The following is a 24,095-nucleotide window of genomic DNA, read 5'->3' as shown; positions in this document are numbered from 1 at the left end:
CTTAAATAATAGTATCAATGACAAGTAATTCCACTAAAATTAAAATGCAATAAACGTTGTTTTAGTGGCAGTTTTATTAACTACACCAGCTTTGAAAGTTCGTATACAACAAACTCTACAAAATAACTCATATATTATTACTTACAATAATATCAATTAAATACAATTGCGTTGTGTCAAGCCATTATAATAAAATCAACGCGAAAAAGAACTGCCTTCGTATTGTTATTGGGAAAGTTAGACTTCATACAATTAGATTATCTCCTAGTCTATCATAAACAAGCTTTTGCTTCCAAAGCCATTCACAATTCATCCTTGTATTGCAGCTCATACTTTTTTTGAATAGCTTACTGTGGGTTCACCCATTCTTTTAAAGTAGACTTCGACAAATTCTTTGATATCATGAACACTTTTTTCATTTAAATCATAATTCGCAGATTTTGTCTCTTGTCCTTCGATGACCTCAGCGCTATCGTCCAGTTCCATGCCCTGCAAGGATTTGAACTTCCTCACAACTTCCCGCCAGTTGACGACCTTCTCAATCCTATCACTATCCCCATCTACACCTATAACACAACTAGGAGAGTCAGGAGATACGGCATTGATTCCTGGGATATTTGGAGCTTCCACTTTATGACTTAATTTGTGGACAAGTCGTATGAGCTTCCATGCGGTTGTGAGTAGGTTGAGAGGCGCAGGTGTTAGAGTTGACTGTTCCAGGCTCCTTATCAACTTTGCGCGGCCGAATTTCCATTCCAAATCAGACTGCGCTTGAATGCGTTGGTAAGTGTCGCTCATCATGGCAATTAGAAGGTTAATTAGAACAATTATGGTAATTAAGCAGTAAAAACCAAACACAATATAGACCAAGACCTTAGAGAAACCCGGAAGATTATTCTTAGTCATGTCGTTGAGGAAATTAGAGTCAGCCGAGCCAATAAGAGTGAAAACCAAGAATTTGAATATCTCAACAAAGTTTTTGTGCATGTTTGATAAAGTAACGGATTTCAATGCTTTCTTTTCAAACGCAGGTTTAGATATGGCAGCAAGATGCATGGCAAAACCAAGAATAAAGATTAGTAATATAACGAGAAATCTTGCCACATCTTGCAAAAGATTACCAATCATAACTCCCCAAGGACCAAACAAGTAATGAAAAGTAAGAAAATCCAAGAGTTGTACGAAACTTAAAAACATTGCAACTGCTAAAATCTGATTGCGCGAGTACAAAAGATTTAAACGCGTGGAGCTCCCGCAGGGAATCGCACTCAAATGAAGAAGAACGCCGACCATTGACAAAAATACTACCAATATTGGTAATCGCCCCAGACCTTTTTTATTCTTCGCATCGGTGAGTTGTTCAAGAAAAAGACCACACAACCAAAACATCCACACTACCTCGTACCAGGCCGGAACTACGTCATCGCCAAGTTTTCCCCATGGTATAGCCAACATGAATACGAACAGTAGAATAAGATAGAGATGTGATATTAATTTACAGATAAACTTTACCAACGGCACTTGATTGCAGTTATTTTTCCATGGAAGGGAGAGCACTGCCCAAACAGGCGGCAAAAAGAAGGCCGCGAAGAACACACCCACAATTTTGGATGTTCTCCAATCTTGCCCGGCAACCCACTTGCTACCTAAGTACGACTGCACAGCGGTTTGCGCAACGCACTGCTTCTGTTCGCAATCGACCATTACGTCCAAAAACGGTTTATCTTCGTCATCTGTCGCGTTCAACAGATGACTTGCATCAGTCGCACAAGCCAGAGTCATGATGTTCTGGGCCAACTCCTCGCAAAAATCTCCAGCGGCTGTCAGGTCTTTGCTTCGCTCTTTAACTTTAACTGACCGCATTCTGTAGTGATGGGAAAGTTTTACCGCTGTATACAAAGGTGCGGGCGAGCGGAGAATGAATGACGTGATGCACTCGTTACCAGTCCCTTTTCCACACACCATAAGATCAAACAAGAACTGAAATAAAATAAAGGGAGAGAAGCGATTAAAATCCTATTTTCTAATATGCATTACGGGAACGAGCCGAGTTGAGCTAAAAAAAGACTTGTGTATGACTTGGGTTTCATCTTTTCGATGCTTTTTTTTCTAGTATAGCTTCAACTACAATAAAACAAGCGATTAAAATAAAAAGAAAGATTTTATCCAAGCTCCAACAAGAAAGATTTCACATGCACCTCGCGCACTCGCTATGTTAAATACAACGGAAAATATATACCGTTTTATCCAACAACAAAAGCGACGGATCAAATTTAAGATTGAGTAAATAATGTAGAACGGCGACATTCCCCGAATGAGCAGCATAACACAACGCAACCTTTCCTTCCTGTAATGAAAAAATAGAAAGAAACTTGACGGTAAACAAACTGCGTGTTTCAAAATTAATAAAAGCGACGATAACTTCTACGAACCCTCGTTTCCTTAGTAAGATTTGCACCAGATTCAATAAGCTGTTTGACAACTTTTAAATGTCCAGAAGTCGCTGAGAAATGCAACGCGGTCCAACCATCCTAGATTGGATAAGATAGTTTTCAACCCTAAGCTGTTTGCTTCATGTTAGGCCTTCTGTACTTTATGGTCAGCTGTCTCGAGTAATTGTTGTCCATGCTATTTTCCAATGCCAATGACGGACACTAGAAAAGACCAAGGGGGGTGGGGGTGAGGTGGCAAACCTCCAGTTATTTTTATTCCAGGTAGGATGTTTTGTGAAATCTTGTGCTTTGGGGACCCCCACCCCCCAATATTTCATAAGGTGTCCGCCACTCGGCCACTGGCCATAAACTTCATAACCACGACAAACCATTCACAAATTATGACGTATGACATTGTGACGTATGATAGTGTGACGTATAATATTGTGACGTATGTTATTGTGACGTATGATATTGTGACGTATAATATTGTGACGTATGTTATTGTGACGTATGATATTCGAGTGAGCGTCAACGTTAAAATCAAATGAAATAACCCAGTTTACCGTATCTTCAGCATCGATTTTAGCTCCTTGCGCCAACAACTGAGTAACGACATTGTTGCGACCGCTGGACGCAGCAAGATGGAACGCCGTCCGCCCTAGTTTGTTCTTCGCGTGGACTTGATGCGGAGCTTTACTGAGCAACAGGCTAACAACGTTGGCGTGTCCTTCGCCGCTCGCCATATGCAACGGTAATGACTGCAACAAAAGAGAAGTAGGAGAAAAGTTTTAAAAATGCCAATTTAACGAGCTATCTAAAGATTGAGGAGAAATTTCATCATCACTGCCAATATTTTACTTACATTTTGTGTTGTCAATGCATCAACCTTCACATTCGGATTATTTAAAAGAAGGCGAACGACATGTTCGTTTCCAGACCTCGAAGCAAAATGCAGAGGAGTACAGCCGGACTAAAAGATACAGAAAAGCATCAGTTGAAACTTTCTTGAAATACTATCGTATTATTGTCGTAATACTTCGTAAAACTGTCGTGATACTTCGTAATATTGTCGTAATATTTCGTAATATTATCGTGATACTTTGTAATATTATCGTGATACTGCTGTAATATTGTAATAATACTACGTATTACTGTCGTGAGCTGTCGTAATACCCCGTAATGTTGTCGTGATGCTGCTGTAATATTTCCTAATATTGTCGTGATACTGCCGTAACATTGTCGTGATACTGCCGTAATACTTTGGAATGTTGTCGTGATACTGCCGTATCACTACGTAACATCATCGCGACACTGCCGTAATACATCGTGATACTGCCGTAATACTTCGTAATATAGTCGTAACACTGCAGTAATACTTCATAATATTGTCGTAATAATGCCGTAATATTTTGCAATGTAATCGTGATACTGCCGTAACACTTCGTAAGATTGTCGTGATACTGCAGTAATACTTCATGTTGTTCTTGTATTACGTTATACTACTCACTTCCTCGTCTTTTTTCGTCTTGTTCGGCTGAAAAACAACCATTAAACATGAGACAACTAATAAAACTAAACAAAGCAATTCTTTCAACCATCCATTACCTGACTTTTCACATTCCCAACATCAGCCTCTAGTAATATTTCCCTCATGACTTCCGTTTGGCCGTACTGCGCCGCGATTTGAGCCGCTGAGAGTCCCGTCTATAAAGCAATAGACGGTAATGTTCGAGATTAAAAAATTCTTACGCGTTGTAATGTATATGAAAGTCGTTTAAAAATACCTTTGGGCTAACAAAATCAAGAGAAATCTTATCTTTAAGTATGTCGATAACGTTGTTGTGGCCATTTCTCGCTGCAAGATGAATAGCTGTCCAACCAAACTACATAAAGTTAACACATATTTTCATCCATCACGATGATACTTTCTACATGGACAAAGATAATCTTACATCAAGTACTACCCCCCCAATCTTTCTGGGGCCAGTTGCACAGGATAGCTAAATATTACGAAGGTGAAAAAAACTCTTAAATGGAGCAACATTACATTTGAAGTGATGAAAAATGGAGCAATCGATGAAATAAAAGGTTGCTTTTAAGACGACAAAGTTTCTTTGTCCTAAGGAAAACACAAATATACTTTCTTAAAATGGCTAAAGCTCATCCAGGATTCGCGCAGCAGGCCCCAGTTATTCTACTTTTTGAAATCAAACCAACATTATTTAAAACAACCGTCATTACGGCACTGCCATATAAACCATGGAATGTCCTAACTTATCCATGTAAACCATGGAATGTCCTACCTTATCCATATAAACTATGGAATGTCCTACCTTATCCATATAAACCATGGAATGTCCTACCTTATCCATATAAACCCTAGAATGTCCTAACTTATCCATATAAAAAAATGGAATGTCCTACCTTATCCATATGTGTCGCATTCGCTCCATTCAGTAACAAAACTTGTACGACATCAGCGTGACCACCGCTGGCCGCTAAGAGCAGAGGCGTGGAAATCTGACTCTGTATAATTATGGAAAGAAATTGAAAGTTTTAATTCAAGCGAGATAAAGACAACTTGAGAAATTGAACAAAAGAAATCTCTGTCAAGTACAGTTCAAAACTAGTGACGTACAGAAGTAATTTTTTCTATGATATTGTTATTTTTCAATTTGACAAGTTCTTTTATAACAGAAATACTTCCTTTCGCAGCAGCGATATGGGCACACGTCTCGCCATCCTATAAAAAAGCGTAAACATTGTGAGATAAACACTGCTGTGAAACACAGACCTGTTCTTAAATGATTATTACAGTCTACTCCGTTGTTTCGTGTGTTTCATAAACCTAGCTTTGATGAAAAATTCGACATGAGAGCAGAAATGAATGATTCTTGATGTCATGCTCAATCTCATCCAGCAATTGTTTATTATTGAACAGTTCGTAAACTAAAATTCATTGAAAACAAGCACGTCTCCTTAAAAGCACGTTCGTTTCTGCAACAGCAGTCCAGTTTATCGGCAGTCAGAACACCAAACAAAATAAACATGATAAAATGACCAGCTTACAGCATTCGTTTGATTGACAACTTGAGGATAATGTTTCACGAAAAACTTAACAACTTCTGAATGATCCATTTGTGTGGCACAATGCAAAGGCGTTCTCCCATGCTGAAAAGATAAAATAATTCGTTGAAATGATTTTATTATCATCATTACACGCAGTTAGATAAGAGGTAAGTCACGTGCTCAGTCACGGGTAAGTCACGTGGGTATATGTCTTACATTATCCTTAGCGGATGTGTTTGATTAAACATGCAACACGCGGTTGGTCACGAGGTTCATAAGTGATTAATCACGTGGTTGATAAGTTGTTAGTGCCGTGTTTCATAAGAGATTGGTCACGTGACTACTAACGGGAATTTCAATGAATACGTATCTTCAAAAGATTCGTAGCGGATATATCGGCTTATAGAAACGCCACGGGTTAGTCACGTGGTAAATAAGTGTGGTTAGTCACGTGGTAAATATATGTGGTTAGTCACGTGGTAAATAAGTGTGGTTAGTCACGTGTTAAATAAGTGTGGTTAGTCACGTGTTAAATACTTGTGGTTAGTCACGTGTGAAATAAGTGTGGTTAGTCACGTGTTAAATAAGTTGTGGTTAGTAACGTGGTAAATAAGTATGGCTAGTCACGTGGTTTATAACGGGGTAATCACGTGAGTACACATCTTACATTATCAGCAACGGATGTATCAGCTTGTAGATGCAACAGGACTTTACAAACATCCAACCTTCCTCCCTCGGCTGCCAAATGTAACGGCGTCTGTCCTTCCTAAAACATTTTTAAACCCTCCAAAACTTAGTTTGAATCGATAAATTATAATCATAAATTACCGCAACGAAATGAGCGATGATTTGCACTTACAAACGATAGAGCGTCTATACTTGCTGAAAATTGAACAACAAGCATTTCGACCAGGTCCGTGTATCCTTTCTCCGCTGCCAAATGTAGCGGAGTGAAACCAAGTTTTGTTTTTGCATTTATGTATGGTTTAGAGTTGAGAAGATATACAGCGACATCTTTATGACCGTAAGCACAGGACAAATGAAGTGGCGTTTGGCCTTTCTATGTAAAAAGATTTTAGTTTGAATATCAAAACTCCACAAGTAAGTGGAATGTTGTTTTTCCTTGTGAAATCTATTGAAGAGAGGCAGTAAAGATCATCTCTTATTGATCCAGTGTTACTACAGAAGAAAACCTAAACTGAACTAGCTTTATTTATACTACATATCTCTATCAGTTCTAAACTGTTCTTCCAAAAGATTCAGTAAAGATCATCTCTTATTGATCCAGTGTTACTACAGAAGAAAACCTAAACTAAACTAACTTTATTTATACTAGATATCTCTATCAGTTCTAAACTGTTCTTCCTAAAGATACAGTAAAGATCATCTCTTATTGATCCAGTGTTACTACAGAAGAAAACCTAAACTAAACTAACTTTATTTATACTAGATATCTCTATCAGTTCTAAACTGTTCTTCCTAAAGATACAGTAAAGATCATCTCATATTGATCCAGTGTTACTACACAAGAAAACCTAAACTAAACTAACTTCATTTATACTAGATATCTCTTTCAGTTCTAAACTGTTCTTCCTAAAGATACAGTAAAGATCATCTCTTATTGATCCAGTGTTACTACAGAAGAAAACCTAAACTAAACTAACTTTATTTATACTAGATATCTCTATCAGTTCCAAACTGTTCCTTCTAAAGATACAGTAAAGATCATCTCTAATTGATCCAGTGTTACTACAGAAGAAAACCTAAACTAAACTAACTTTATTTATACTAGATATCTCTATCAGTTCCAAACTGTTCTTTCTAAAGATCCAGTAAATATTATCTTTTTGATCCACTGTTACTACAGAAGAAAACCTAAACTTAACAAACTTTATTTATACTAGATAACTCAATCAGTGCCAAACTGTTCTTTCTAAAGATACAGTAAAGATCATCTTATTTATCCATTGTTACTACAGAAGGAAACCTAAACTAAACTAACTTTATTTATACTAGATATCTCTATCAGTTCTAAACTGTTCTTTTTAAAGATCCAGTAAAGATCATCTCTAATTGATCCAGTGTTTCTACAGAAGAAAACCTAAACTAAACTAACTTTATTTATACTAGATATCTCTATCAGTTCCAAACTGTTCTTTCTAAAGATCCAGTAAATATTATCTTTTTGATCCACTGTTACTACAGAAGAAAACCTAAACTTAACAAACTTTATTTATACTAGATAACTCAATCAGTTCCAAACTGTTCTTTCTAAAAATACAGTAAAGATCATCTTATTTATCCATTGTTACTACAGAAGGAAACCTAAACTAAACTAACTTTATTTATACTAGATATCTCTATCAGTTCTAAACTGTTCTTTTTAAAGATCCAGTAAAGATCATCTCTTATTGATCCAGTGTCACTACAGAAGGAAACCTAAACTAAACTAACTTTATTTATACTAGATATCTCTATCAGTTCCAAACTGTTCCTTCTAAAGCTACAGTAAAGATCATCTCTAATTGATCCAGTGTTTCTACAGAAGAAAACCTAAACTAAACTAACTTTATTTATACTAGATATCTCTATCAGTTCCAAACTGTTCTTTCTAAAGATCCAGTAAATATTATCTTTTTGATCCACTGTTACTACAGAAGAAAACCTAAACTTAAGAAACTTTATTTATACTAGATAACTCTATCAGTTCCAAACTGTTCTTTCTAAAGATACATTAAAGATTATCTTATTTATCCATTGTTACTACAGAAGGAAACCTAAACTAAACTAACTTCTATCAGTTCTAAACTGCTCTTCCTAAAGATCCAGTAAAGATCATCTCTTATTGACCTAGTGTTAATATAGAAAGAAACAAAACCGTCCAATGGAAAGATCAAATTTCTACGCATCGAAACATACCTCATCAAAGGCGTCAAGCCTCGCATTCCAATTCATAAAAGTCTTTGTGACATCCAGATTTCCTTTTTCCGACGATATAAGTAGAGGAGTCAAATGATTCTAAGTAGAGGAATCACATGATTCTAAGTAGAGGAGTCAAATGATTCTAAGTAGAGGAATCAGATGATTCTAAGTAGAGGAGTCAGATGATTCTAAGTAGAGGAGTCAGATGATTCTAAGTAGAGGAGTCAGATGATTCTAAGTAGAAGAGTCAGATGATTCTAAGTAAAGTAGAGGAGTCAGATGATTCTAAGTAGAGGAATCAGATGATTCTAAGTAGAGGAGTCACATGATTCTAAGTAGAGGAGTCACATGATTCTAAGTAGAGGAGTCAGATGATTCTAAGTAGAGGAGTCAGATGATTCTAAGTAGAGGAGTCACATGATTCTAAGTAGAGGAGTCACATGATTCTAAGTAGAGGAGTCACATGATTCTAAGTAGAGGAGTCAGATGATTCTAAGTAGAGGAGTCACATGATTCTAAGTAGAGGAGTCAGATGATTCTAAGTAGAGGAGTCAGATGATTCTAAGTAGAGGAGTCAGATGATTCTAAGTAGAGGAATGAGATGATTCTAAGTAGAGGAATCAGATGATTCTAAGTAGAGGAGTCAGATGATTCTAAGTAGAGGAGTCAGATGATTCTAAGTAGAGGAGTCAGAAGATTCTAAGTAGAGGAGTCAGATGATTCTAAGTAGAGGAGTCAGATGATTCTAAGTAGAGGAATCAGATGATTCTAAGTAGAGGAGTCAGATGATTCTAAGTAGAGGAGTCAGATGATTCTAAGTAGAGGAGTCAGATGATTCTAAGTAGAGGAGTCAGATGATTCTAAGTAGAGGAGTCAGATGATTCTAAGTAGAGGAATCAGATGATTCTAAGTAGAGGAGTCAGATGATTCTAAGTAGAGGAATCAGATGATTCTAAGTAGAGGAGTCAGATGATTCTAAGTAGAGGAGTCAGATGATTCTAAGTAGAGGAGTCAGATGATTCTAAGTAGAGGAGTCAGATGATTCTAAGTAGAGGAGTCAGATGATTCTAAGTAGAGGAGTCAGATGATTCTAAGTAGAGGAATCAGATGATTCTAAGTAGAGGAGTCAGATGATTCTAAGTAGAGGAGTCAGATGATTCTAAGTAGAGGAGTCAGATCATTCTAAGTAGAGGAATCGGATGATTCTAAGTAAAGGAGTCAGATCATTCTAAGTAGAGGAATCAGGTCATTCTAAGTAGAGGAGTCACATCATTCTAAGTAGAGGAGTCACATCATTCTAAGTAGAGGAATCAGATCATTCTAAGTAGAGGAGTCACATCATTCTAAGTAGAGGAATCAGATCAACATCTACAAACATGTAACGATAAACGGGGTTCCACCCATTCACTTAAACACTTACAGATGATTTCGCATTTACTAATCGTTGAACTTCTTCTGCTGATAAAGAGTTAAGAAAAGCCTGAAGGACATCATTGTTGCCAGATCTTGCACAGTAATGGACACAAGTTTCTTTTGTCTGAATAATTAAAAACATAATTTGAAGAAAATGTAAAACGTTCAAATAAAGTTAAAGTTTTTGAGCGTACATCCACGGTTTCCAGTCTAGGATTCCCGCCATGCTTCAGTAAAAGATTCGCTGTTTTTAAGTCCAGTTCACCAGTCTCCTCATTCGTTGTCAGTTTGCTGACGTAATGTAACGGAGTCTCTCCTTTCTAAACCAAACAGAGGCATGTTACAACTAGTGTATTTTGTAAAAGTCCGGCAAGCAGACAAATACCTGTCTTTTACAACCTCTCAAAAACTCACACTTACTGAGGGCGACATAAAAATTGCGCTCTTTTTAATCGTGCTGTGCACCGGAGTACCGGAGGCCGGAGCTCCGGCTATTTTTGCCTCCCGGAGACCGGAGTTTGTTCATCTCCGGCAAAACTCCGGCAGCAGTCGTTTGTGCTGCAAAATACTGTCAAACTTTGTTAAACGTGTCTGATCAAAACATTTTTGTATCAACGAACGATAACTATCGGCTAAAATTGAAAAACTTGCATGAAAATAAAACATTTTATGCATGAAACAACATGACGCTAGATTGCGTTCACACATGCTAATTTATGTTTCAAAGTCGGAGTGCGGAAATTTAACTTTACATATAAAAATTTTACAAATAATATTTCTTAAACTGTTGAACAGTGTCTTGATAAATTAAACAGCCACGACCAGTGATTCGAGTTATGAAATAGCCAGAAATTGAAACCGGAATTCAGATTTGACAAGGGCCGTAGCTGGAGATGAAAACCGGTGTTTGCACAGTCCTACTTTTCAATTAATGGCAAAGTCGTTTTTCCATCGATGGCAAGATTTAAAGCTGAAGCATTGTCAATCAAGCAATCAGTAGAGTTGAAATACCATTTGTACATAAATATGAAGTGAATGCAAGTGAGCTTAGAATATGGGCAAAAAGAACATTGTTCTTAAAGAAACAGTTCAAATCATTAAAAAATACTGTCTGTCTTAGCAGTAAGAGTAGGATAAACATGACATATTGAGCAAGCAATTGCTTGAAGATAAACTCTCAATTAAATAAACGATCCCAATGACAATAGTGACTGAAGTCATCAATGAACGATGCCATAAAGCATGTGACCAGCTTGTGAAAAACAAACAAATCTTCCTCACAGTAAAATGAATTGGAGAATAATCTAGATCCTTTAAGCACATGTAGTAAAGAAATTTCTTACTTTGTTCGGTGAATTGACTATAAACTTGACACCATGGGTCAGGTTCAGATTAGATTTCATGACATGAATGACCAACACCGCAGCAATGTCGAAAAACGAATTCTCGACAGCGATGTGTAAAGGTATCTCTCCTTTCTGCAAAAGACATCGTATATTATCATGCTCAAGATAATTTGACTGTATTGAAAAAAATAAATGAACTCCATGAAAATAACTGATCTGTATTGTAGTAAAGTATTGCCAAGACTTTGCTTAAGTTTAGCCTCGCGAGGTCTCTGACGTTTAGACTCTAACCTGTGATTTCCTTGCAGCATTGGCGCCTTCAGACAAGAGGAGTTCTATCATGGAGATATTATTGTTTCTCGTTGCTATGTGAAGCGATGTTTCTCCGTTCTAAAAAACATGGTAGAGAGGGTTACAGCAAACGCTCTTAAATAGCTAGTTAAAAAGAATATGGCTAATGACAGTATAACATACACTTCTCTATGGTTGATGACAGTATTAAATACACTTCTCTATGGTTGATGACAGTATAACATACACTTCTCTATGGTTGATGACAGTATAACATACACTTCTCTATGGTTGATGACAGTAAAACATACACTTCTCTATGGTTGATGACAGTATAACATACACTTCTCTATGGTTGATGACAGTATAACATACACTTCTCTATGGTTGATGACAGTATGACATACACTTCTCTATGATTGATGACAGTATAACATACACTTCTCTATGATTGATGACAGTATAACATACACTTCTCTATGGTTGATGACAGTATGACATACACTTCTCTATGGTTGATGACAGTATAACATACACTTCTCTATGGTTGATGACAGTATAACATACACTTCTCTATGGTTGATGACAGTATAACATACACTTCTCTATGGTTGATGACAGTATAACATACACTTCTCTATGGTTGATGACAGTATGACATACACTTCTCTATGATTGATGACAGTATAACATACACTTCTCTATGATTGATGACAGTATAACATACACTTCTCTATGATTGATGACAGTATGACATACACTTCTCTAGGGTTAATGACAGTACAACATACACTTCTCTATGGTTGATGACAGTATAACATACACTTCTCTTTGGTTGGTGACAGTATAACATACACTTCTCTATGGTTGGTGACAGTATAACATACACTTCTCTATGGCTGGTGACAGTATAACATACACTTCTTTATGATTGATGACAGTATAACATACACTTCTCTAGGGTTGATGACAGTATGACATACACTTCTCTATGATTAATGACAGTTCGACATACACTTCTCTATGATTGATGACAGTATAACATACACTTCTCTATGATTGATGACAGTATAACATACACTTCTCTATGATTGATGACAGTATGACATACACTTCTCTAGGGTTGATGACAGTACAACATACACTTCTCTATGGTTGATGACAGTATGACATACACTTCTCTAGGGTTGATGACAGTACAACATACACTTCTCTATGGTTGATGACAGTATAACATACACTTCTCTATGGTTTATGACAGTATAACATACACTTCTCTATGGTTGATGACAGTATAAAATACACTTCTCTATGGTTGATGACAGTATAACATACACTTCTCTATGGTTGATGACAGTATAACATACACTTCTCTATGGTTGATGACAGTATGACATACACTTCTCTATGATTGATGACAGTATAACATACACTTCTCTATGATTGATGACAGTATAACATACACTTCTCTATGATTGATGACAGTATGACATACACTTCTCTAGGGTTAATGACAGTACAACATACACTTCTCTATGATTGATGACAGTATGACATACACTTCTCTAGGGTTGATGACAGTACAACATACACTTCTCTATGGTTGATGACAGTATAACATACACTTCTCTTTGGTTGATGACAGTATAACATACACTTCTCTATGGTTGGTGACAGTATAACATACACTTCTCTATGGTTGGTGACAGTATAACATACACTTCTCTATGGCTTGTGACAGTATAACATACACTTCTCTATGATTGATGACAGTATAACATACACTTCTCTAGGGTTGATGACAGTATGACATACACTTCTCTATGATTGATGACAGTATGACATACACTTCTCTATGATTGATGACAGTATAACATACACTTCTCTATGATTGATGACAGTATAACATACACTTCTCTAAGATTGATGACAGTATGACATACACTTCTCTAGGGCTGATGACAGTACAACATACACTTCTCTATGGTTGATGACAGTATGACATACACTTCTCTAGGGTTGATGACAGTACAACATACACTTCTCTATGGTTGATGACAGTATAAAATACACTTTTCTATGGTTTATGACAGTATAACATACACTTCTCTATGGTTGATGACAGTATAACATACACTTCTCTATGGTTGATGGCAGTATAACATACACTTCTCTATGGTTGATGACAGTATAACATACACTTCTCTATGGTTGATGACAGTATAACATACACTTCTCTATGGTTGATGACAGTGTAACATACACTTCTCTATGGTTGATGACAGTATAACATACACTTGTCTATGGTTGTTGACAGTATAACATACACTTCTCTATGGTTGATGACAGTGTAACATACACTTCTCTATGGTTGATGACAGTATAACATACACTTGTCTATGGTTGATGACAGTGTAACATACACTTGTCTATGGTTGATGACAGTATAACATACACTTCTCTATGGTTGATGACAGTATAACATACACTTCTCTATGGTTGGTGACAGTATAACATACACTTCTCTATGGTTGGTGACAGTATAACATACACTTCTCTATGGTTGGTGACAGTATAACATACACTTCTCTATGATTGATGACAGTATGACATACACTTCTCTATGATTGATGACAGTATAACATACACTTCTCTATGATTGATGACAGTATGACATACACTTCTCTAGGGTTGATGACAGTACAACATACACTTCTCTATGGTTGATGACAGTATAACATACACTTCTCTTTGGTTGATGACAGTATAACATACACTTCTCTATGGTTGGTGACAGTATAACATACACTTCTCTATGGTTGGTGACAGTATAACATACACTTCTCTATGGCTGGTGACAGTATAACATACACTTTCTATGATTGATGACAGTATAACATACACTTCTCTAGGGTTGATGACAGTATGACATACACTTCTCTATGATTGATGACAGTATGACATACACTTCTCTATGATTGATGACAGTATAACATACACTTCTCTATGATTGATGACAGTATAACATACACTTCTCTATGATTGATGACAGTATGACATACACTTCTCTAGGGTTGATGACAGTACAACATACTTCTCTATGGTTGATGACAGTATAACATACACTTCTCTATGGTTGGTGACAGTATAACATACACTTTCTATGGTTGGTGACAGTATAACATACACTTCTCTATGATTGATGACAGTATAACATACACTTCTCTAGGGTTGATGACAGTATGACATACACTTCTCTATGATTGATGACAGTATGACATACACTTCTCTATGATTGATGACAGTATAACATACACTTCTCTATGATTGATCACATTATGACATACACTTCTTTAGGGTTGATGACAGTACAACATACACTTCTCTATGGTTGATGACAGTATGACATACACTTCTCTAGGGTTGATGACAGTACAACATACACTTCTCTATGGTTGATGACAGTATAACATACACTTCTCTATGGTTGATGACAGTATAACATACACTTCTCTATGGTTGATGACAGTATAACATACACTTCTCTATGGTTGATGGCAGTATAACATACACTTGTCTATGGTTGATGACAGTGTAACATACACTTCTCTATGGTTGATGACAGTATAACATACACTTCTCTATGGTTGATGACAGTGTAACATACACTTCTCTATGGTTGATGACAGTATAACATACACTTGTCTATGGCTGATGACAGTATAACATACACTTCTCTATGGTTGATGACAGTGTAACATACACTTCTCTATGGTTGATGACAGTATAACATTCACTTGTCTATGGTTGATGACAGTGTAACATACACTTGTCTATGGTTGATGACAGTATAACATACACTTTCTATGGTTGATGACAGTGTAACATACACTTCTCTATGGTTGATGACAGTATAACATACACTTGTCTATGGTTGATGACAGTGTAACATACACTTCTCTATGGTTGATGACAGTATAACATACACTTCTCTATGGTTGATGACAGTATAACATACACTTCTCTATGGTTGATGACAGTATGACATACACTTCTCTATGATTGATGACAGTATAACATACACTTCTCTATGATTGATGACAGTATAACATACACTTCTCTATGATTGATGACAGTATGACATACACTTCTCTAGGGTTAATGACAGTACAACATACACTTCTCTATGGTTGATGACAGTATGACATACACTTCTCTAGGGTTGATGACAGTACAACATACACTTCTCTGTGGTTGATGACAGTATAACATACACTTCTCTTTGGTTGATGACAGTATAACATACACTTCTCTATGTTTGGTGACAGTATAACATACACTTCTCTATGGTTGGTGACAGTATAACATACACTTCTCTATGGCTGGTGACAGTATAACATACACTTCTCTATGATTGATGACAGTATAACATACACTTCTCTAGGGTTGATGACAGTATGACATACACTTCTCTATGATTGATGACAGTATGACATACACTTCTCTATGATTGATGACAGTATAACATACACTTCTCTATGATTGATGACAGTATAACATACACTTCTCTAAGATTGATGACAGTATGACATACACTTCTCTAGGGCTGATGACAGTACAACATACACTTCTCTATGGTTGATGACAGTATGACATACACTTCTCTAGGGTTGATGACAGGACAACATACACTTCTCTATGGTTGATGACAGTATAACATACACTTTTCTATGGTTTATGACAGTATAACATACACTTCTCTATGGTTGATGACAGTATAACATACACTTCTCTATGGTTGATGGCAGTATAACATACACTTCTCTATGGTTGATGACAGTATAACATACACTTCTCTATGGTTGATGACAGTATAACATACACTTCTCTATGGTTGATGACAGTGTAACATACACTTCTCTATGGTTGATGACAGTATAACATACACTTGTCTATGGTTGTTGACAGTATAACATACACTTCTCTATGGTTGATGACAGTGTAACATACACTTCTCTATGGTTGATGACAGTATAACATACACTTGTCTATGGTTGATGACAGTGTAACATACACTTGTCTATGGTTGATGACAGTATAACATACACTTCTCTATGGTTGATGACAGTATAACATACACTTCTCTATGGTTGGTGACAGTATAACATACACTTCTCTATGGTTGGTGACAGTAGAACATACACTTCTCTATGGTTGGTGACAGTATAACATACACTTCTCTATGATTGATGACAGTATGACATACACTTCTCTATGATTGATGACAGTATAACATACACTTCTCTATGATTGATGACAGTATGACATACACTTCTCTAGGGTTGATGACAGTACAACATACACTTCTCTATGGTTGAAGACAGTATAACATACTTCTCTTTGGTTGATGACAGTATAACATACACTTCTCTATGGTTGGTGACAGTATAACATACACTTCTCTATGGTTGGTGACAGTATAACATACACTTCTCTATGGCTGGTGACAGTATAACATACACTTCTCTATGATTGATGACAGTATAACATACACTTCTCTAGGGTTGATGACAGTATGACATACACTTCTCTATGATTGATGACAGTATGACATACACTTCTCTATGATTGATGACAGTATAACATACACTTCTCTATGATTGATGACAGTATAACATACACTTCTCTATGATTGATGACAGTATGACATACACTTCTCTATGGTTGGTAATACATGAAACTAACCCTAACCTTAAATCTTATAGCTTGAAACAACAGTATTACAATAAATTCTCACCTCTTGGGGTACATCAACATTCGCTCCACTCTTCAATAACATTTCAGCGACCTCAGTACCATCTTTATAATGTGCAGCTATATGCAAAGGCGTTTCTTCAAGCTTTAGAAAGAACAAATTGCAAATATTTCAGCCACCAAGAATTTAAAGCAAAACCTAAATCACAAGAAAGAGTGTTTTAAAACACCTTACCATCCCCCCTTTAAGATGCACATTTGCTCCGTAGCCCAGAAGAGTCTGCACTACTTTTGGCTTTCGGTGTTGCACGGCAATATGTAGTGCAGTATACAGATCCTGAAACATAATATATTTCATGATATATCAGTAAACATTGCACAATAAATGTTGACTATGACATTAAAAAGGAAGGAGTGTAGTTGCCATCAATACTATCATAATCTTAAAAAGAAATGATGTTGAAATGATTACTTTGCCAATTGTTAAACTATTTTAACGAAATTTCTACAAATGGGGATAAAAAAGATAATGTCGACGTTAAAAAGTAAGAATAATCAGCGGACAATAAAGGACGTCATTTCAACCACGACAAAAAAACATTTCACGAACCTTCGTTTTACAATCAACCTGTGCACCCTTATTTAGAAGAGTCTCAACGACACCCACGTGACCACAAATAACAGCTGCGTGGAGCGACACCTCACCAGCCTTCATAAAATGAGTTTATAAATGCAATGCAAAGATATGAACCAATAAAAACAACTTTTAAAAGATATTAACCAATAAAAACAACTCTTACAAGATATTAACCAATAAAAATAACTCTTACAAGATATTAACCAATAAAAATAACTCTTACAAAGATATTAACCAATAAAAACAACTCTTACAAAGATATTAACCAATAAAAATAATTCTTACAACATATTAACCAATAAAAATAATTCTTACAACATATCAACCAATAAAAATAACTCTTACAACATATTAACCAATAAAAATAATTCTTACAACATATCAACCAATAAAAATAACTCTTACAACATATTAACCAATAAAAATAACTCTTACAACATATCAACCAATAAAAATAACTCTTACAACATATTAACCAATAAAAATAACTCTTACAACATATTAACCAATAAAAATAATTCTTACAACATATCAACCAATAAAAATAACTCTTACAACATATTAACCAATAAAATAATTCTTACAACATATCAACCAATAAAAATAACTCTTACAACATATTAACCAATAAAAATAACTCTTACAACATATCAACCAATAAAAATAACTCTTACAACATATTAACCAATAAAAATAACTCTTACAACATATTAACCAATAAAAATAACTCTTACAAAGATATTAACCAATAAAAACAACTCTTACAATATATTAACGAATGAAAACAACTCTTACAATATATTAACCAATAAAAACAACTCTTACAATATAATAGCCAATAAAAATAACTCTTGCAAGATATTAACCAAGAAAAACAACTCTTACAAAATATTAACCAATAAAAACAACTCTTACTCACTTTATTCGGCATATGAAGAGGAACACGTTTGTTTAGTAATGCTAAAACGGTATTTGTATGACCATTTTGTGCAGCGATATGAAGGAGTGTATTGCCAGACTATAATCAAATGAATCTTGTCAAGTTAAACGCGCACAGTAAGTACTGGTACCAAGTGGCCAGCCCGCCAAGTTAGTCATTTTTATAGCAGGACTGAAACAGGACTGACTATGCCACTTCCGGTACCGATACTTCACGATTGGCTAAACGACTACTGCTGTAAAAACAGTTATTTTAAAATATCACAGTGTGTAATTTGTGGTCATCGTGAAAATCAAGATGGACGTGAATTTTCGTCATTTTGAACGTGTTGAAGGAGAGTTATGTTATTAACACTTCTGTTCTCGTAAATCATGTATATTGAAAATCGTTTTACTGAAAATAACTTCAGAGGACAGCCCTTGTCAGAATTGTATCGTATGTGAACACTATAGGTTATTGTGGTGATGATGATGGATTATAAGGATTCACTGTGGCTTGTTGAGGTGATAATGATTGATAATAAGGGATTCACTGTTGCTTGTTGAGGTGATAATGATTGATAATAAGGATTCACTGTTGCTTGTTGAGGTGATAATGATTGATAATAAGGGATTCACTGTTGCTTGTTGAGGTGATAATGATTGATAATAAGGATTCACTGTTGCTTATTGAGGTGATAATGATTGATAATAAGGATTCACTGTTGCTTGTTGAGGTGATAATGATTGATAATAAGGATTCACTGTTGCTTGTTGAGGTGATAATGATTGATAATAAGGGATTCACTGTTGCTTGTTGAGGTGACAATAATTGATAATAAGGATTCACTGTTGCTTGTTGAGGTGATAATGATTGATAATAAGGATTCACTGTTGCTTGTTGAGGTGATAATGATTGATAATAAGGGATTCACTGTTGCTTGTTGAGGTGATAATGATTGATAATAGGGTTTCACTGTTGTTGGTTGAAGAGATAATGATTGATAATAAGGGATTCGTTGTTGCTTGTTGCGGTGATAATGATTGATAATAAGGGATTCACTGTTGTTGGTTGAAGAGATAATGATTGATAATAAGGGATTCGTTGTTGCTTGTTGCGGTGATGTTAATTGATTAAGGATTCACTGTTGTTGGTTGAAGAGATGATTGATAATAAAAGTTGTTGCTTGTTGCGGTGATGTTAACTGATAAGGATGCGTCATAAAAAAAACATAATTAAATGTACATAATTACCTTGGAACGAAAATTAATATCGACGTTTACTTTATCGACAAGATATTCAACAATTCCTGAAAATCCTCTTTCAGCTGCAATGTGTACGGCAGGTCGATCGAACTGTACAAGATAAAGATGTTTTGAATTAATACTTCCATTGTATTCCTTACATTTCAAAAAATGGTTGAAAGTTATGGAAAAATACTGAAAATAATCATCCCCTCAGTAAGTTGAACAGGAAACCATTTTACCAACAAACGAATACCGCTATTGATCCAGAACAATGTAGATTTTAGCAAAATCATTGCATACTCTACCTTGTCTTGTATATCTGCAAACATTTTGTTAGATGAGCATAACAATTTTATCATTGCTTCCTGTCCTTCGTATGCAGCTATATGTAATGCAGTTTGACCATCATTCTGGAAGATGGAAAACAGTAAAAGACATAAATGAATGAATGAAAGAATGAATGAATGAAAATCTATATTTTGAAACGCTGGCCTCGTCAACTGGGGTTGATTTCCACGATGGGCGTGCTTTTGTTCAAAAACAATTACAAAATTTACTAAGAAATAGAATATTTATAGGAAAGAAAGATAAATTTAAATATTTACAGAGTTTAGTTTATTCTATTAGTTATATCACTTACCACTTCTGAGTTTTAACTGGCTGACTTGGGTTAATGAAAAATTTACGAAAAGTTAAGACTGAAGTGATAAATCTATTTTTAACATGTCAAAATATTGATTTCCAACAAAATGAAGATTTATTCAATTGTCCACATCTCTATTTAAAGCCCTCCCCCACCCGCCATAGAAAAAATCCTAAAACACTATTTCAGTACAAGTTACATGAAGTAACTCGTTTTATTGGACAGCGGCTGACTTCTTTGGGTAGTACATAGTATTTGAGACTACATTTCCTATAACACACAGCTTTCCTACCAATCAGAATCGACGAAGTTTCGTCATTAAAGACACGCGAGATTAAACTATGCGATCTTTGAAAAGTCGTCTCAAGCACCTTACATTTTTTAGATTTACGGCAGAGCCAGAGTCCAATAATATTCTTGCAACATCCACGTTTCTTTTTCGTGCACAACAATGCAATGCTGAATCGCCAGAATCCTGAAAAAAACCATGAAAATAAATATTGAATAAATTAAAAACAAATAATAATATAAAAATGATTAAATACTTTTTTAACAATCTTTAATTGTTCCTTTGCTTTGCTGTCCAATAATTCTCCAACGACAAGCTTGTTTCCACTTTCCACGGCCAAAAGAAGAGGAGTTTCGCCCGCCTGTAATGAAAAACAAAACAACAATTAGTAGAATACAGGTTAACTTGTCAAAGAAAGAGATTTTTTATCCCGCATTTCCAAACAATGATTCAATTTCACTTCAAGAATGTCTAGCCTGGCTCAATGATGTTAAAAAAATCTATTTAGACGTTTCAACAATAGCGTTTTATAAAGAAATTTTATGGCGCTGTGTTTCATTTGCTTGAAAAGAAAGGAGAGGAAGCTGTGTACCTTCAAAACACACACAGGAAAACGTAGCGTTCGACTTATATTCATTTCAATGCCCGCGCATTCATGACAAATCTCAATTATGCATTATGCAACAATGCGTACAACTTTAAAGGTCAAAAGCCCATCATAGGAGCCACAAAAAAAGCAAATCTTACAGCATTTGTTATTAGCTTCGCTTCTTCGCCATTGTCTTTCAATAATAATTTCACAATCGCAAAAGCGTGTGAGCTGTGAGTACATGCAAGATGTAATGGAGTCTGACCTTCGTCCTACAAAAAAAGAACACAAAACAGACTGAACAGCAAGACTAAAAAAAAACGAAAAACCGAACATGTTTCAAACCCATATACACGGAAATATAGCGATGACAAAACTGCTTTTAAAATATTTCCCAAAGAATTGAACGTGAAGGAACTTACGTTTGTCGTTAAAACTAAATCCTTTTGTTCTGATACTAGAAATTTGACTATGGGTTCGGAGCCGGACAACGCGGCATAATGAAGACACGTCATTCCGTGCTAAATAAACGTTTACATGAAGTTCACGTTTTCATGAAAAATACAAAATCGTCACAAAATCAGAAAAAAACAAAATTCCAAAACGTCTAACCATATCAGTTTCTGAAACCGAAGCTCCTTTTTCAAACAGTTTTTGAACAACGCGATAATTTCCTTCTTTACAGGCGACCATCATTGATGTCAAATCGCTTACCTAAATTTTGAATGATTGATAATTTTTAATAGACGAAAATGAATGAATCTTGCAAATCTCTTCATAAAATTGAACATTTTTATCATCAACTATTTTCGATAAGAACTACAATGAGATCGTCATCCGCAGAATACGACAGCTTTTGAAAATTACTATTGCAAGTAACATGACAATTTTCTATTCATTCAACGTCATTATCATAGTACTTAACGGTAAATTTTTCAGTTCATAGGAAGCGCTCGCATTTGGAGGATTTCCCGCGATTATCGAACGTTAAATATGCTCAAAACTCGTAGATGATTTCAAAATTTAATAACTTAGCAGGCAGATTTAATAAGCAACGAGTATGTTGGTGGAAATCTTTACAATCCTGTGGCTACACGATTATGAACATCTGAGAGGGCGGTTGTTACCATCGACAAATCATGTGATTTTGCGGCAAATCGTCACAAAAGCGGTCGCGAAGATGAATTTTAAGTATTTATGCATGCGTATAAGTCTTTATAAGTCTTTAAGTCTTCTCATATAAGTCTTTATACTTCAATGACACGATGACATGAAGTACTTGATGAAACTCTTAGAATGAAAATATTTACCTTTTACAGAAAGTCAAACTTTATTGTTTTATCAAGATACTACTTGGAAGTCGTAATTTTTTTCCTAACCAACAACACATAATATTTAAAACGTACCGCAGACTTCTTCCTAGAGCTTCGTCCTTCGTTTTGTTCAACATCAGAATTGCCAGCGACATCTTCCTCAAGACCGTTTTTTTTCGAAGTTAATGTAGTTGATGCAGTACTTGGAGAAGTTTCGTCATTATTTTTCTCATCATCAGAATGAGCCATTTCGCCAGTTTGCAAAACAGAACTGGACACAGAAGATTTCTCAACGTCTGAATCGGCTTTCTTCAAATCTTCAGAAGTCTGGTCTGTACTCACGTCGTCACTGCCGTCCAAATTTTGAAATGCATGGACTTCCATTAAAACATTTGACGCAGGCTCTTTTGATGATATATTATCAGCAAGATAATCATGACTGGCACTTCCTAATTCCGAGGGCATTTTGCCCGCATCAGACAAATTCGCTTCTTCCATAATGAAGAATTTCGTGTTTCCACTGACGAAAAACAAAAGAAATTATCAAAACAGCACTTGAACATGATTGCAACAACGAGAAGCGGGAAATGTTGTTGCATAAGCTGAGTCTTAAGAAAATACGCAGTTCTTTTCACATGCCACTAATCAATAACAGGTGAAATAATATTTATACATCGTGCAGAGAGGCTCTACTCTCTGTTTTTTTTTATGAAAATACGTTCTCTGAAAAATTGATGAGTTCAGTATTGCAATCAAATATGTTTTTAATTGCGTCGCAGACTTTATAAACTACCCTCGTTCAACAGTCGAGAAATAGAAAGAAATGTAAAATGATTTCTTCATATGCAAAGAGCAAGAAAAGTTTTTCGTTTATATTTTACAATGATATCAAACTGTTTTTAAATTTTTCGCCGTGAAACAGCTTGAAACAGCTTGTTGGTAAACAATGCTAGCGGATATTATGAAATTGAAAGATTAACGGTGAAATATTGAGGAGTTCAGGAGATAAAATTTAATCAAATTAAATTACTAAGCAATTATAGGAAGGCACGTTTCTGTGTAAATTAAAACAAGAGCGACGTGCTTTTGAAACGGCGACATTTAACATCACGGCGTGTATGTAGAAGAAGACTACCAAACGATTAAGTGAATCTGTTTATGAAAAAGACGAGGAAAAGAAACGCCACAAAATATAAAGCATTTCACTGCCCTTTGAAGCAACATAAAC

General features: G+C 35.5%; 1 protein-coding gene across 1 annotated transcript; it reads right to left on the bottom strand.

The window, feature by feature from the left end:
• Nucleotides 1-56: 56 nt before the first annotated feature.
• Nucleotides 57-23,468, bottom strand: LOC124434471 (serine/threonine-protein phosphatase 6 regulatory ankyrin repeat subunit B-like). Its single transcript, XM_046984375.1, has 30 exons — nt 22,961-23,468; nt 22,167-22,268; nt 21,977-22,075; nt 21,713-21,826; nt 21,222-21,326; nt 21,053-21,151; nt 20,339-20,443; nt 20,040-20,141; nt 18,787-18,885; nt 17,841-17,939; nt 17,466-17,567; nt 17,274-17,375; nt 11,477-11,575; nt 11,183-11,317; nt 10,034-10,159; nt 9,847-9,963; nt 8,424-8,522; nt 6,364-6,564; nt 6,172-6,270; nt 5,505-5,606; nt 5,074-5,178; nt 4,860-4,961; nt 4,220-4,318; nt 4,041-4,139; nt 3,943-3,969; nt 3,298-3,405; nt 2,999-3,193; nt 2,433-2,531; nt 2,240-2,347; nt 57-1,980 (listed from the first exon to the last, which is right to left on the bottom strand). The coding sequence occupies exons 1-30, from the start codon at nt 23,363-23,365 to the stop codon at nt 328-330; spliced, it is 5,106 nt and encodes a 1,701-aa protein (XP_046840331.1). The 5' UTR covers nt 23,366-23,468; the 3' UTR covers nt 57-327.
• Between the last annotated feature and the right edge of the window lie 627 nt (nt 23,469-24,095).

Source organism: Xenia sp. Carnegie-2017, unplaced genomic scaffold (genome assembly GCF_021976095.1).
Source record: "Xenia sp. Carnegie-2017 unplaced genomic scaffold, XeniaSp_v1 HiC_scaffold_1, whole genome shotgun sequence".
Classification (NCBI taxonomy): domain Eukaryota; kingdom Metazoa; phylum Cnidaria; class Anthozoa; order Malacalcyonacea; family Xeniidae; genus Xenia; species Xenia sp. Carnegie-2017.
The sequence above is the reverse complement of the archived record's forward strand: the minus strand, read 5'-3'. Positions and strand labels throughout refer to the sequence as shown.

Bases quoted from the DNA above. Each gene is read 5' to 3' on its own strand.
- LOC124434471 (XM_046984375.1), bottom strand. From the start codon at position 23,365: ATGGAAGAAGCGAATTTGTCTGATGCGGGCAAAATGCCCTCGGAATTA. The intron at 3,406-3,942 runs GTGAGTAGTATA...TGTATCTTTTAG, and splicing joins AGACGAAAAAAGACGAGGAA to TCCGGCTGTACTCCTCTGCA. The intron at 2,532-2,998 runs GTAAACTGGGTT...TATCCAATCTAG, and splicing joins AAATCGATGCTGAAGATACG to GATGGTTGGACCGCGTTGCA.